We start from the raw sequence: 15,625 nt of genomic DNA, 5'->3' as shown, positions 1-15,625 counted from the left end.
TATCTATAAATTATCTATAAATGTTGACTCACAATGTTTTTTTACAAGGGTAATTTTGATGTTTATATTAACTAGTCATGTGGTCAGACTGATTACTGTGACCTCACTACTTTTTTGTTTTTTACAAAATTTGCAATCTGTAACACCTAAATTCTAAAAGGTGCGAGCGAATACAATATGTATCCACAATAAATAAGAGGTGAATACTTAAAATAAAATTCTGTAAAGCTAAATGAAAGAAAAAAGGAGATAAAGAAAGAAGAATGGTGCCAGGTAACATTCCTGGTAATTCAGAACTTATGGGGTATAGCACAAACAGATCAGTGTAGACTCTAAATGTATAACGATTCAGGCCATACGAAACACAACACCAACAGACCAAGCAGAATGGATATAGTGCCTAAATATATAATGATCCAGGAGTTGTGAAATATAGAACAGACTAAACAGTGCAGATACAGGACCTAACCCTGTCTCTCTCTCTCTGTCTATTAAACATGGTTGTAATTAACCTTAACAGCAACATTCTCCAAAAGGACAAAGAACTATTTGAGTATCACATTGGGAGCAAACAATTAAAACACTACAGGTGTGCTGTAAATTCAGTATCAGTAGGCTGAAATGCCCTAAAGGAAAGAACGGTAAAGCAAGAATTCCTTTTCTACACACCAAGCTGAAGATAATAACTTTGCATATCTTAATATAATGGTCAGAATAAGTATGCTATGATTACTAATAAGGTCAAAGTTGTTATGGTACAAGAATAATTTACATTTCTAGGCACATTTTTGCAAGAAAAATTATAAACTTAGGTGGATACTTTTCAGAGACAGTATAACGTGGTAATGAAACTCAGTAAATTATACCATTCGCCTGTTTACTTCACCTAATGTGCCCCACATGCAAAGATGTGATAATGCACCTATGTGATTTGTACAAGAGTTATGTTCTATTAAAAGAGAATGTAGGCTGCTGCCTACTAATATTAAAAGTGAATTTAGGCTACTGCCTACCAAGTAAAATTGCAGAAGTGAGCAGTATTCTTGTCAGGGCGTGTTTAAAGAGCCAGAATCAAGTATGATCTTACATAAGTAGTGTAGCTGACTTAAATTTAAGATTTTTGTAACCATAAAAAAAATTTAAGTAAAACATTTTTGTATGACCATAAGGAACACATATATTATGTTAGTGGTGAACTTGCTTACATTTAAAATCTGTGAAAAAATAGGTTTATGTACCCTTGGGGCCTCTTGTATTATAAATTAGCATTGCTGTACACCTCTTCTCATTTGGCAGTAAGGCATTAAGGAAATGCCAAGTAGTATTATCTCATACATTACTTCAAATCAGACATTAGGGTATGGATTGAAGGGTTTCCCTGTGAAACATAATATTCAACACTTGAAATAGAAGCTATGCTAGTGCTATAATCACAATGAGGAAAAGGCTTATATTTACTGCAGTTTGAAAGTTTACAAGGAAAAATAGTAACAGTAATAATAATAATGTACTGTATCACCTTAGCAGTGATGATTTTTCTAAAATACTCTTATTTAGTGAGCTAGCTATTTAGTGATGAGGCGCCTTAGACATCAAGCATAATTTTATATTTTTATGCACATATGAAAATACCTTTAAAAGTATATAGTTTATATACTAATGTCATCTAAATGATTCTTTAAACCAGCTACATATGCATTTTGTTTTTAATGATTATACCGTTTGCTTGAATAAGTGTTCCAAAACACATTTAGTCCTGAATATTAAAGAAAGGAGTTTTTTTTCCAATATTGTTCAAAGTTCAAATACGATGTAACATAATAATGTGGAATTCTAAGATGATTGGTTCTCACATGCTATCATGTTAGTCTGGCATCTGCAATCACCTTAAGTGGCAGAAAGGAAATTTTCTACAAATGGACAAATACTACACTCACCAATGACTCTTTTTTTTTTTTTTTTTTTTTTAAGTGAAAGGGAAAGAGTGCACTGTGTACTTTAAAAATGTGGTAAACTAAACATCTTTCTCCTTCTTTTAGTTGCTGGATATGTGGCTCCGTGGTTTTCTGTGGTATGCTTTCAAAAAGTAGTCAGTAGTTAGGTGTTGTAGCTGACCTGCTGTGATACAAAATGATGTCAGCGCAATAGGTTATGGGTTGTCATGACACAGACCAATGAGAAAGTAGATTGGCATGCTATAGACAGGGCAAGAAACAATGACTGTATGACCATTCATGCTTTCCTTACAAATGCAGTATGAATTACTTAGCATATGAAAGGTACCAAAGCAATCTAGAGCATCACACATGACTGAAACCTAGCTTAGAAATAACATTGCTCTGTTAAAATCAAGCACTCACTGGGAAGATTTTGCTGGTATCTTGGAAGCTGTTCCAGAATATCATGCTTGGAAACACTGCTTGATTTTAGTGGGAAATACTGTACCAAAAAGTATTGTGATATTGAATCTATTTATGCATTTTTAATGGTATTTATGTAAACCAGACTTTCAAAAGTTGAAAATCATTAGCAGTTCATATTTCAGCTTTGAAAAAGTATAATTGTTCAGACTTTATTTTATATGATGATGATGACTAAAGCTTACATTTTAAATATGCAGAAATGAACAGCATTTTGTAATGTAAAACTGATACTTTACTATCAGGATGTATGAAAAATTAAAGAGTGCATTACATACTTTACAGATAATCTTGTTTCCCACAATAATACATTTCAAACAAACAAAAATCTATTTTGTTTTTGTTAAAATGACAATTTCTTACTGTCAGAAATGCTTTTTCAGTAGTATATGAGCATTTAAATTAGTGCCTTTTATCAGGTGGCTAAACACTTTTGGGTTATAGCCTCACTCGATAATGTAACTGAGGTCTGGTCTGTTTCTTTATAACCTAAACCGTATTGTGCATTATGTCTGTGCAATGTGTTGTCTGTATTCTGTGTACGTGCAACTCGTACTGAATAGGATTTCTACCTTGTAAGCATTCTCTTTAGTCATATTTTACACAAAAGAAACTCTTGTGTTATTCTGTTAATATGTTGTTCCTTATTTTTAGACTGATCATGAAAAATTAACCTGGAAGGATCGTATTCCAGCCTATATAACAAATGTTGTTGGGATCCTTTTTATGGTAAGGTTGTTTAAAAGATCTTTAGAGAAGAAACGTCTTTTTAACATATTTCAATAACATAAAAGTATACTTTCAGCAAATACTAAAATTGTTACCTTTGTGTAGAACTTCACATCTCTCTTGCACATAAACACAAAGTGTGTGTGTGTGTGTGTGTGTGTGTGTGTGTGTGTGTGTGTGTGTGTGCGTGTATATATATATATATATATATATATATATATATATATATATATATATACACACACACATACAAAGTGTGTGTGTGTGTGTGTGTGTGTGTGTGTGTGTGTGTGTGTGTGTGTATGTATATGAGTGCATGTCAAGTCGTTGATTACACTAATGTTTAGTTTCAAACTAATCAAACACTAATGCCCAAACTTCAGTCACTATCAAAAACACATGAAATCTTCTTCTTTCGGCTTTTCCCGGTTAGGGGTCGCCACAGCGGATCATCTGTCTGCTCATGATTGGCAGCGGAGTTTTACGGTTTTGAGTTGCCAACCCGGTGCCCAACCTTCCACAGAAGACACACACACACACACACACTCACACTCACACTCACACCTAGGGCCAATTTAGAGTGTCCAAGCCACCTACTGCATGTCTTTGGGATGTGGGAGGAAACAGGATCACCCGGAGGAAACCCACGCAACCACAGTGAGGACATGCAGACTCCGCACAGAAGGCACCCCAGCCGAGAATCAAACCAGAGAACCTCTTGCTGTGAGGTGACAACGTTAACCACTGCACCACCGTAGCCGCCCTCAAAAACACATGAAATACTGATACAAAAATGAAACCTTTTCCTGATTGGTCAATAAAACTTTACCACTAAATTCAAACATACTTTGTCTTAATAGTGGTTATGTTAAGGAAAGGGAATTTCCAAGGTAAAGTGTAGAGCTGGGTTAGGGGCAAGGGGAGGGTTATGGTTAGCACACATTAGAAAAGTTACCAATGTGCACTGACCATAACTGTGTAACCCTGCCCATAATCTAGTTCCTACATACTCCCTTAGAGAAACTGTTCCCTTAACTCTAGCACCACACAATGCATCTCAGAGAGGAGGCACTAGACATATATAATACAATCACTGCACTACATGTAACCCTTTACTTAACCCTATCTCTAATCCTAACCCACAAACCCTTGTACATACATTCTACCACACCTAACACTGACCCATTTATATCAGACAGATAAAATGAAAAGTCAATAAAGGAATCATTCAGTAAAAAAACTGCTGACAAAGTGAACAGAAACTAAATGCATATATCTACATATATAATAAATCTATAGATATCTATATATATATATATATATATATATATATATATATATATATATATATATATACACATATATATATATATATATATATATATATATAAATATATATATATATATATATATATATATATATATATATATATATATATATATATATATATATATATATATATTTAATTTTTTAATCTATGTCTCAAACATTCATTGTATTAAATCATTTTAGGGTGATAATTTACTCTGAAACATAAATATGAACTATACTCACCAACCAGTCTGAGGTACTGCAAGACACCCTTTATTACAATATTTAGCACCTTTCTCCTTCCAATGCATTAGGGACTTTTTCAGAATAAAATACAATTAATTTTAGTAAGTTAATTTAAAACACATTCAATATCCCATATGATCCTAACCCACCAATACCATACCATAGCACATTCAAAACCAGTTGGACATGCTTCCATTCACTTTAGTTTAAAGCAACACAACCTTAATTTAGGTACAGATGGCATCAAACACAAACAAAAATTCTTAAGTGCATGTATAGATAATCAATACCCCCCAAGTATTGAATTAAAAACAAATATTAAGCATGTATATATAAATATTTAATAATTATTCAATCCTTGAAACCTTACTTTAAAACATGAATAAAAATTGCGTTTGAGCACCCATAAGCAGGCATATAATTCAAACACATAAGTGTTTCATTTTCAAAACAGAATTAATAGAAGCACACAGGTTTGGCCCCTGTCTGCTAGTAGCATTAGTTTTAAGTTGCCATTTCAGTTCTTTATTCTGCAGCACCACTTCCCATACACCATCCTAGGGGTCTTGCTTTACCTTTTCCAGTGCAAAAAATAACAATTTGTGACCCAGTGCTCCTTCCACATGTTTATACAGGATGTTATTATTGTTGCTTTTTAATATAATGTATGTGCTCATAAATGCTCTCTCTTTCTCAATGTGTTTTTCTGAAACCTTGAGTGACAACTATCAAAATGCAGTTGGGCATTTGAATGTGTTTGTTTTATATAGAAATTGGATAAAAAATTATTAATAACATCCTTTTTTATTTTCAGATGAAAACCGCAAAGTCTCTCTTTTTGATGTTACCATTTTGAATTTTAGAAATTAAGTTGTACTATTAATATCAAAAAATTCACAAAGTCTTTCTTCTGTATCCCTCCACAGGATACATATATCAAAAAAAAAAAAAAGAAACACCCACATGATTTTTATGTACTTTTAAAATCTGAATCAAGAATATCGAGTCATTCTCGTTGCATCAGTACTATATTTGCAAAGACCGGTGGCACAAGATGCTGTCATAGTTACACCCATCACTTGGTGGAAAATGGATCCTTCAAAATAAATGAAATTTTTAGTGCACATTCCATACATTCTTCATATAAAATTAACTGTATCAATATCATACTGACTACATGTAATCAAATAGTCACAAAACTATTCTAGGCCCTAGTTGAGTGGGATAACATAAAAAATACCCTTCCCATCAATAGTTAGAAAGGTCACTTAATTGTCATATAACTCTGGGGTTATTGTTTTATGGAAATCCCACAAATCCATATACACACAAGTCACTTCCTGCACTACTCCCTTTTAACATCTACAAACTTTGCAATAGTATGTCTTTTAACTCGTAGCATTCTCTATGGGGCATAGTAGTGGATACATTAAATCTTTGAGTTTTTGGGTATCCCAAAACTTGTAGGGATCTGTGGTTTTCTTCACATAAATTTGTAGTCCCCCTAAGTAATCCAACCTTGCATAAATAAATCATGCAATCAACTATTTACTTTAGCATAAGCAATATTGAGTTGATTTCTAGAAACTTTCTTGTATACACCTTCATATAAAATTAAGTACATTTTGTTAATATAAACAATCTGGCTCATAACACCCAGACCTTCCCCCTTACCTGGCTTCATTAGCCTAATATCCTTATTTTAACAATAAAGTTCTGTCATTACTGTTAAAGTTCCATATGACATCCAACTTATTATTCCATAATAGTTGTCTGTCACATTCACAATTTTTTTTCAAATAATTGAATCACAGGGTGGAGTCTAGGACACTGCAGCAAATGGCCAGTGCCTTGACACACAGTAGATCAAAACCATGTGGATGTGGTCGACACAGACAAGGATCAGCGGGTGTGCTACCTCGACAATCTCTGAGTTAGAATATAGAATTAGCATGGAGGGGGGGGTTGAAAACATTCTTGCTGTTAATTTACAGACATGCAAGCAGATAGAAATTAGTGGTTTTACTTCAGTAATATAGTTTATTTCCAGTAGTATTATATGTAGCACGTTGATGCATTAAGTATCCATGGGTCAACTATCTTATTAACTATCCCATCCAAAGTGGCCCTACTGTTACAACTCCATCCACTAAATTTCATTCCAAAGACCACATCTTCTCTGATTTTGATTCTAATGTGTAGCAGTCTTTGCCACCTGAACTTACTGAGATCACAGACTACAATAATTTTAGACAATATCTAACTAAACAATAAAGTGCACGTCAGAACGCAGGCTACGTCACCTAACCCCCATGCTTGTACTATTATATTCATGTCAGAAAACCTTGGCTACTTGATCCCGTAACCTCTCAAGACTAATAAACCCATACCCTCTGCTTCACTATCTGCCATATCCATTCCCCTACTATAAATCTAATACCACTTTCTCCAGTTATTAAGTCTTCCATTGCAGCTCTTATTATTTTATAATTTCTGTTCTCTTCACTGCTAAAATTTCCCTCCATACTTGTATATACTGTGTCCTTTCTTTTGGCTGGACCACATTTACCGTTCCTATAACATCTGTATTATGCACTGTATACTTCTGAGCCTATAACCAAGAAGCAAACTAAACTTGAATGAAAATAAGAAAAAATGCCACAAATATGAAGAAAAAATACTCTTTTAATGAGCGCTTTCGTCAGTAGATACACTTGACTTCAACAGATTACATAAAACTTTGACATCACTTCCTTTTAAAACCCAGGTACCACCACATGACCACAATTAATTTCCTCTACAGGATTCAAATTGTATTGCAGCACTGTTTCTCAAGCTGTATTGCCTCTACAGGATTCAGGTTGTATTGCAACACTATGTTTTACAACTAAACGTTGAAATATATGTGAAACTTGATTAAGAAATTGCAAGACAAAACAAACTACAATAGCGTTTGTTATTCACAGTAAGCCATATGTATAAATAAATGAACATCAATCCAGCATACTCTTGATACACTAAGACAGTATAAAAAGATCTATTATAAACATACATTGATCACATTTTCCTCTACTTTCCTTATTTGCTGTGCCTACAACAGCTATATTATGCACTGTATACTTCTGAGCCTAATTGTTTTTAAATCTTCTTGTAAATATGTGCATATTTTTTACTTGTATGTTATATTATGTTATGTCACAATACTGAATAATTTACTTATACCTTTAATCTTACTTTACTGTTGTTGTTATGCATGTAACCCCCAGGCTAAGCCTGCGAATGGTCAGATTTGATCAGTGATCTTGTAAACAGAATTAAATAAATAATGAAAATAGTATTAAATAACCCGTATCTAGAAATACCATAGTCGTATTCACCTAAATCGACAACCATATTACTGATGGAAATAGCATTAAATAACCCGTATCTAGAAATACCATGGTCGTATTCACCTGCATACACAACCATATTACTGATGGAAATAGTATTAAATAACCCATATCTAGAAATACCATGGTCATATTCACCCACATACACAACCATATTACTGATGGAAATAGTATTAAATAACCCGTATCTAGAAATACCATGGTCATGTTCACCTGCATACACAACCATATTACTGTAAACATTTTTTGAATACTGTTATGCCAAATGCATTTTTGTGGTGATTTTTCTTCAATGTGAAACCAAATCATTAAGCCCATTCAACCAAATGGGCTGAGAAACAGAACCCAATGTAACAGGAACATCACCTCCACAAAACTTCCACGGTGGGCACTTTGAGGCCTGCATCCTCTTAAAACATGTGTACAGTTTAACTAATTTAGTAGAAATGGGCCATTTAGTACTAACTTTAAATTGAAGGGACCACACAAAGAAAAGACATTACATCTCTAATGTGTTTCTCAGCTCGATGCTGAGCAATGAAAATGCAATAAATATATTGCTTTGTAATGTTGCAAGTCCTTTATCAAAAGTGAAAAGCAGTATTTCACTATGCAAGTCATAAAAGTATACCAATGGAACCATAGCCATAGCCGCCATGTTTTATTTTGTGTCATCAGATGAGATGACCACATCTCTTGGGTACCTCAACAATCTCCCTTTACTACTTTTCCTGCAGCACAATGACGTTTGACACTTTTCATAGAAATGTTTTTGCTTTGGTAGCTTGTAATAATTTACTACCTGCCCTCTTTTCACTGCTGGAGAAGTCACTAGCATTAGCAACTAAATACACTTTTCCTGCAATACATGTGCATTACAACAGTCAAAGAAATGGCTTAGCTTAAGTTAAGCTGTACTGTTTCAATAAAATTCTTACAACATTGTCCAAAATACCTATTACATACACATAAAGTTTTATTAACTTTCAGTGTACAGCTACAGTGAATCCTTCAGAGGTTTCAGACAATTCACACAGATGATACAAGTTGTCAACCTTACAGGTTCTGTTCACAGTAGTATTTGTACTGATTATTGAGTTTCTAATTTTAAGTTAGTTTTATGTTTAGCAAATGAAGTCCTTATTATATAGTGTCATAACTATCTAGTCAGTAGACAAGCCGTCAAATGGCAGCAAGAATATTTCCATTCCTGCCAGTAACAGAGTTCCACAAGGATCTATAGCAGGTCCACACTTATTTAACATCGTTACAAATAAATTAAACAGCATGACTGACATTGTCACCACAGTGCAATATGCTGATGATTCTACAATCATCTGCTCTACACAGACTCTCTCAAAACTTCAAGAAATAACCCAGATTTCTTTCACTGCAATAGAATCCTGGCTAAATGACTCCCATTTACTCCTGAATTTTTGCTGTCAGAAAATACACTGAACTAAAATACACATGCCACATTTAGTTATACCACAACACCAAAATAGAAGTGGTCTCTCAAACCAACTTGTTTGGTATATTAACTGATAAGCTTAAAAATGTGACCACCAGCCTATCTTTTTACGGCCTTTTTTCCTTCCCACATAACAAGCGGTGTAAGACTCACATAGGGCTGCATACACCACTCTTTGTATTGCAGTTATAATTTCCTTGCATTTGATAAATCTTCCCATTGATAACAAATGCATGGGTACATTTTATATAGGGGCAAGCTTTACAAAACCCACATCATTTCATAGTAAAAACTTGATTGTCTGTGGAAGAAGTAACAGGCATTTCCAGAAAATCTTTTAAGTTTTTAACTCTCCTGAAAATTATTGATGACTTGTCTCCTAACTTGCTAGCAAACTCATGATCTTCCCTAATAATTACCCAATTTTTCATAATTATTCTTCTAACCTCTGCTTGATCTAAGGAAAAAGTAGTGATAAAGGAACTCTTATACTTGTCATTCAGAATCGATACAGTTCCACTTATTTGGGTCATAACTTCGGACCCTATTAGAAATTATAACTGCAATACAAAAAGAGGGTGTTAAAAGATAGGATAAGGGAATATGTGTATGCTATTTCTAAAGCACAAGAAACACTTTGTCTAGGCACATTAAATTGTATCCTACACATTCTTTTAAATTTGTTGTCTTGGAGAAGTTGGTTGAATATCCAAGCGTTGGTCCTTTGGGGTTGCATTTTGAGAAAAAAGAACTGTTGTGGCAATTGAATGCAAGTGTATGTCCTGGTTTAAATGAACTGATATCTGTTCAGCCAGTTTTAAAGCTTTTCAGAGAGGAGTGTTAATATATATATATATATATATATATATATATATATATATATACACACACACACACACACACACACACACATACACAATATATGTTTTTGTCAACAATTATTTTAATGGTTGTTTAATTATTTTTTCATCTTTTCTAAGCATGCTTTTAAGTGGTTCTGTTAGTATTATGCGATGCATTATACAATGCTTATAAATGTGTGTGGGCTTTTTGAATGTGATACATTGTTAGTCACATGAAGATGGGATGAGTTTTAAATATGGTGAAACATTTAAGTGCATTTTATCTGATGAAGTCTGTCAATCCCAGACAAAAGTGCTAATCGTGGTTGTTCTACTGAATAAAGTGGTCTAGTTGCTGTTTCTGGATCCTGCCGCATTTTATTGTGGATTTTACAGTTTGTTGTTGGTGTTTAAAACCATATCTTACCTATTCTACCAAACAATCCATCACCAAAACCTATCTCCTCCCAAATCTACTGTACGACTCTCCAGTACTTTCTAACCTGAACCAAACTTAGAAATTAAAGCTCTAGACATGCTATAATAAAGCAGCCAGATATGCTAAAAATACACTATTCAGTACCCACAACTGTATCACCCTAGAACAGCCTATCTAGCTGGAATTACCATATTGCTAACTCTTTCCCAAATATCCACTGCCCATACACTTGTGTACATGCTAGAAAAATGCCCCACACTCCAAAATATGCTTCAGTTTTACTCAGGTAATAGAGACCTAAGATCTAATAATAAATCATTCCTGCTTATAACCATCTGTTTATAGGATTATACTACGCTAATGACTACTAGGGCCTTCAAAGCCTAGCTGTGCAACACAAATGTGACCCACAAATTTGCTTTATACTTGGTTTATAGTGAGTGATTTACTGACTTCTGTTTGTCAGAGAGCCAGACGAGGGGCAAGTTTTTAATTACCCATCCATTGGTCTAAGTTTAACTTAAATAGGGACAAGGAAAAATTCTGCTTTACATGGATGGGGAGCCTGTTACAGAGAATGTAAATTCTCTGAGAAACTATCGCTCTCTCCAACATGTCCTATTTATGTTGCAAGCAAAATGTAGGTCTTTTAGTCTAGTAGTTCTAATGCTGTTTGTTTTGCAGATGTTCAAAATTGAGTAAAGAGAGGGCTTTGAGGTAAACAACATAGGACATGGTGTTTACTCCCTACCTTCTTTTTCAAAAGAACCTTTGCGGAAGTTCTAGTTGCTGCATGTGTCAAGGTCAGGTATATACTAAAGGGAGCATTATACTCTATTATGAGCCTGATTATGGCCAAGTATAGTGGTATGATGACCTCTTTGCAGCTAGATGCCATGACCTTGGTTATAAGTTAAGTAATGTAGAAGGATTTTTTTACTACTTTTGACACCTGTTGGCCGAAGGCTAGGTTACTACCCAAGTTCCCAGATCCCTGAATAGTGAATCAATTTTCAAGGGTGTTTTAATGATGACAATTACCTAGAGTGTCAGACTTCCAAAAAGTAACTATAATTCACCAAGTGTTGGACATTTCTGAAGGATGTTCTCATCTTGGGTGGATTCAATGACTGCTCCCAGTTTTCAATCATATGCAAACTTGGTTAGCCAGAGGTCTTTGACATTTACTTTGACATCCAAGAAGTAGATGCCAAAGAGAAATGGGTCTAGCACAGAGCCTTGGGTGACTTCACTGGTGACTGGGCTCTTTGTGGAGGAATCCTCACTGATTCTAACCTCCTGGGTTGTACCAGTAGCTATCTGATGTGTTATAAATGGGTTTATACCTAGTTCTGCAAGTTTATTGACAATGGCAAAGTGGGGTATTGTATGAAATGTCTTAGCCAGATCTAGGTAGGCAGCATGTGCAGTTTTCACCTCATTTTCTTAGTGACATTTTCAAAGAAGTCCACCAGAGTCAATAGAAATGACCTTTCTTTGACAAAGTCAGTCTGGGGTGGATCCAATGTTTGGAGGTCTCCTATGTTCTTTCTGGTAATTTCCATGATAATTCTTTACATGGTTTGCAAAAATGACTAGTCAGACTAATGGCTTAGTAGTTTCCAGGATCTGTTGAAGGTCCTCCCTTATGAAGGGAGATGACCATTGCAGTCTTCCATTCATGTGCTACAAAGCCTGCTTTAAGACTATAGTTAAACAATGACTGCAGGGGTCCTAATAAATCATATTTTAGACTATTCAGGAGGCATTCTGAGATGTTATTGTGGCCCACTGAGGCTGTGTTCTTGGCTTTAGTGAGTGAAGCCAGTACATGCTCCCTAGTTACAGTTGGAGGAGTTATGTGTGAGGGTATTACTGGGGGATCATTGTGGATGAAAGAGGGGTACATTTGGAACTGAATTTGTACACTAACATGTTTGTTATATCAGCAAGCTCTGTGAGTGTGGCACAATTAACCAGCAGGTGAGCACATTACTGTGTGCTACCTTTGAGGTTTCTGACACAGATGTAGAAGGTCTTATGGTTATCATTTACATGGGAGGATATCTTAACCTAACAACCAAGACGAGCACTATGGTGAACCTTAGCTGTGAATAAAATCCAAAATACAACAAAAAAATCCCAGTAGAAGGAAACGTTTGACTAACTAGATTTGTAGCAACCAAATTTATTTAAGAACATCACAAAACTTTCTACTAGGATATCTTAACCTTAAAGTTGGCTTTGGTTGACCTAATTAGCCCTCTTAGTTACCTATTTATTTTGATTATAGTTTTTTTATCTTTACTAGACTTACCCTTCCTGGTTTTTGCCATTTTTTCCCTTTTTGGTATATCCTGCTTAATTTGATATGCTATCGGGGCATTTCTGGGGCTAGCTCTGTGTTTACTTCTGGCGGGTACAGCAGCTTCTAGGAAGCCACTGACACGGAAGTACAGAGTTTCTGAGAGCAATTCTTCATAGTTTAGTGTGTTCTTGGGGGGTTGGAAGGGCAATGGATTTTGACAAAGCATCACTGAATAGCAAGTAATTTGTCTTGGAGTAGTTCCTAACTGTTACTGGTTTTAAGCGTATTGCAGAGTTGATTTTGATTTCAAGGAAGACAGCTTAACGGTTGAACATTACCAGGGAAGAATACAGAAGGGGGAGGGGTACAGCATTCTCCCATATTTGTGACCACAAGATTCAATATGTTTGAGTGTCTGGTGAGCATATTCACTACTTAGTCAAGGGTGTTTGTATGTACAAAGTCCATGAATCAATGTCCCTGTAGATTTGATACCATGTAGGACTCCCAATCTATACAGGGGTAATTAAGGTCTTCCATGAGTAGGGTGTGAGGTTGGATGGCAAGTGTCTACCAGTAGGTCCAAGTACATATTGTGAGCTTTTTGGGACATGGAGGGTGACCTATAGCTGGCTAGGATATGGTATGGAATTTTGTCTGTAGTAATCTGCACATAGAACAACTCCAGTACATCGTCCAGTTTTACCACCCCAGAGGTATGATTTTTACCGATATATATATATATATATATATATATATATATATATATATATATATTAAGACACTGCCACCTTTAGTCCTTATCTGTACAGCTACTGGTGTAAAAGTGGCACTGAAACCTTGCACTGCTAGGGTAATCTCTGCTTTTTTAAACCATGTCTCAGTAATTGAACATATACCTATATTCTTGATTGTGAGGAGGGCTTGGAGGGAGTGTAGTTTTTTGTTTAGGCTCCAGGCACTGAGCAGTAACACTCCAGTTCCTGTTGAGTTGAATTTGTTATATCAGTAGGTTTGCCAATTAGGTATATACTAAAAAGGCACTATGGGGGTGGACAAAGCCTCAGCCAGTACTCAAACGCTTGCTGAGGAAAGGTGCATATCATCCTTGGCAAAGCAAAGTGGTCCACTGACCATGTCCTCCCAAGCTGACAAATATTGGATCCACTTAGTGGGACACCAGAAAGACAACCAGTTGTTGAAATCAATCATTTTTTGTTCATATTGTGGCATTATCCTTGGTGATGGTAATATGCTGCTGAGTGCCAGGCTCATTACCAGCCTGAGATGCACAGTCTAAAAGCTCCATAATGTCTCTCTTCATATAGTCCAGGAAGGTAGATCTGAGGTCATATGCACTTATGTGGATTATGATGGACTCATACTGGTACCTGTGGCATAATGGTTCATAGGCAAAGGTGACCATGAAATAGCAGTGTTCCATGTCAGTGCAAATGACTTGGCATGTAAAACCCTGAGGGATGTGCAAAGAGACATGTCTTAACTCTCCTTGCAAGTCACAAATGCAGGAAAGGCTCTAGTCCTGAGTGGAATACTTTCTTCTCCAAGAATAATGCCTAAGTACAAAGAAAAGACAACTGGCTTTTTTTATGTTTTGGCAGGGGGCAAGCCCCTGCTGTACCCCCATACCCCCTAAAAAATTAAATATACCAACTCCAAGATCACACTATGGTAAAGAAAAGGAGAAATTTCCCGTTATGCACTGTACCGTGATCTCCATTCAAAACCTTCGAGTATATTTCTTTTCTGTTTACTAAATTCTTAAACCAAGACAATCAGTGGAAAATGCAAAACAGACTACCTTCTCAAATTTCTGGCAGGACAATGTAGAATTTCTTGCAAAATTGTTTTCTTAATATTGACTGTTGGTATGAACAGGAAGACTTGAAAAGTAAGCTGCCAGTCATGACCTAGCCAAACCTTTCACTTCAGAGTCATACAGAGTCATGCAAAAGATTAGCTGTGCCTAATAAATGAACTGACTACAGTAACATGTTCATGAGAAATGCCATTTACCTGACTTGCAGGGCCAGCCTGCAAAGACAGTACAATGCTATGCCACAGGTTGATATGGAGGATGAGAAGAAAGGCTCATCCAGACTCTGCTACACTTTGCTGTGAAGGAAAGGTTAGTTTGCTTTTATTTTTTGTATTTTGTATATTTTAAATACTGTAGTTTGTTTTCTTTACCTTGTGTTTTACCTGAATTCTGCTTTAACAGCATATTAAAACTTCAAAAGAGACCACAGCTCTCTCTCTTCTGAGTCAGGCAGAATTTTTTTTCCCCGCCTTCCCACCCAGTTATAGTTGTCTTGTTAAATACCACTGTCTTTCTAGTTGCCTGCCTCTTATGTTAATCTCACCATATATCTCATTTCCTCTCCTACTTTCAGTGGCTTGTGTGAGTAATCACTAAATCAAAAACCCCTCCCCTTCAACTATTTAAAT

At 35.5% G+C, this 15,625-nt stretch overlaps 1 protein-coding gene across 5 annotated transcripts in view; it reads left to right on the top strand.

Moving 5' to 3' along the window:
* The window catches only part of ANO1 (anoctamin 1), a 1,045,885-nt gene that overhangs the window by 847,241 nt on the left and 183,019 nt on the right, over window positions 1–15,625 (top strand). For all 5 annotated transcript variants that reach the window (XM_044082585.1, XM_044082589.1, XM_044082584.1 and 2 more), the window contains one exon: window positions 3,075–3,149. In XM_044082585.1, coding sequence (XP_043938520.1) covers window positions 3,075–3,149 — 75 coding nt within the window. The remainder of the gene's footprint in view (window positions 1–3,074; window positions 3,150–15,625) is intronic.

This window comes from Protopterus annectens, chromosome 9.part0 (genome assembly GCF_019279795.1).
Source record: "Protopterus annectens isolate FY-2018-M chromosome 9.part0, PAN1.0, whole genome shotgun sequence".
NCBI classification, from domain to species: domain Eukaryota; kingdom Metazoa; phylum Chordata; order Ceratodontiformes; family Protopteridae; genus Protopterus; species Protopterus annectens.
Note: the sequence above shows the minus strand (reverse complement) of the source record. Positions and strands in the feature narration are given on the sequence as shown.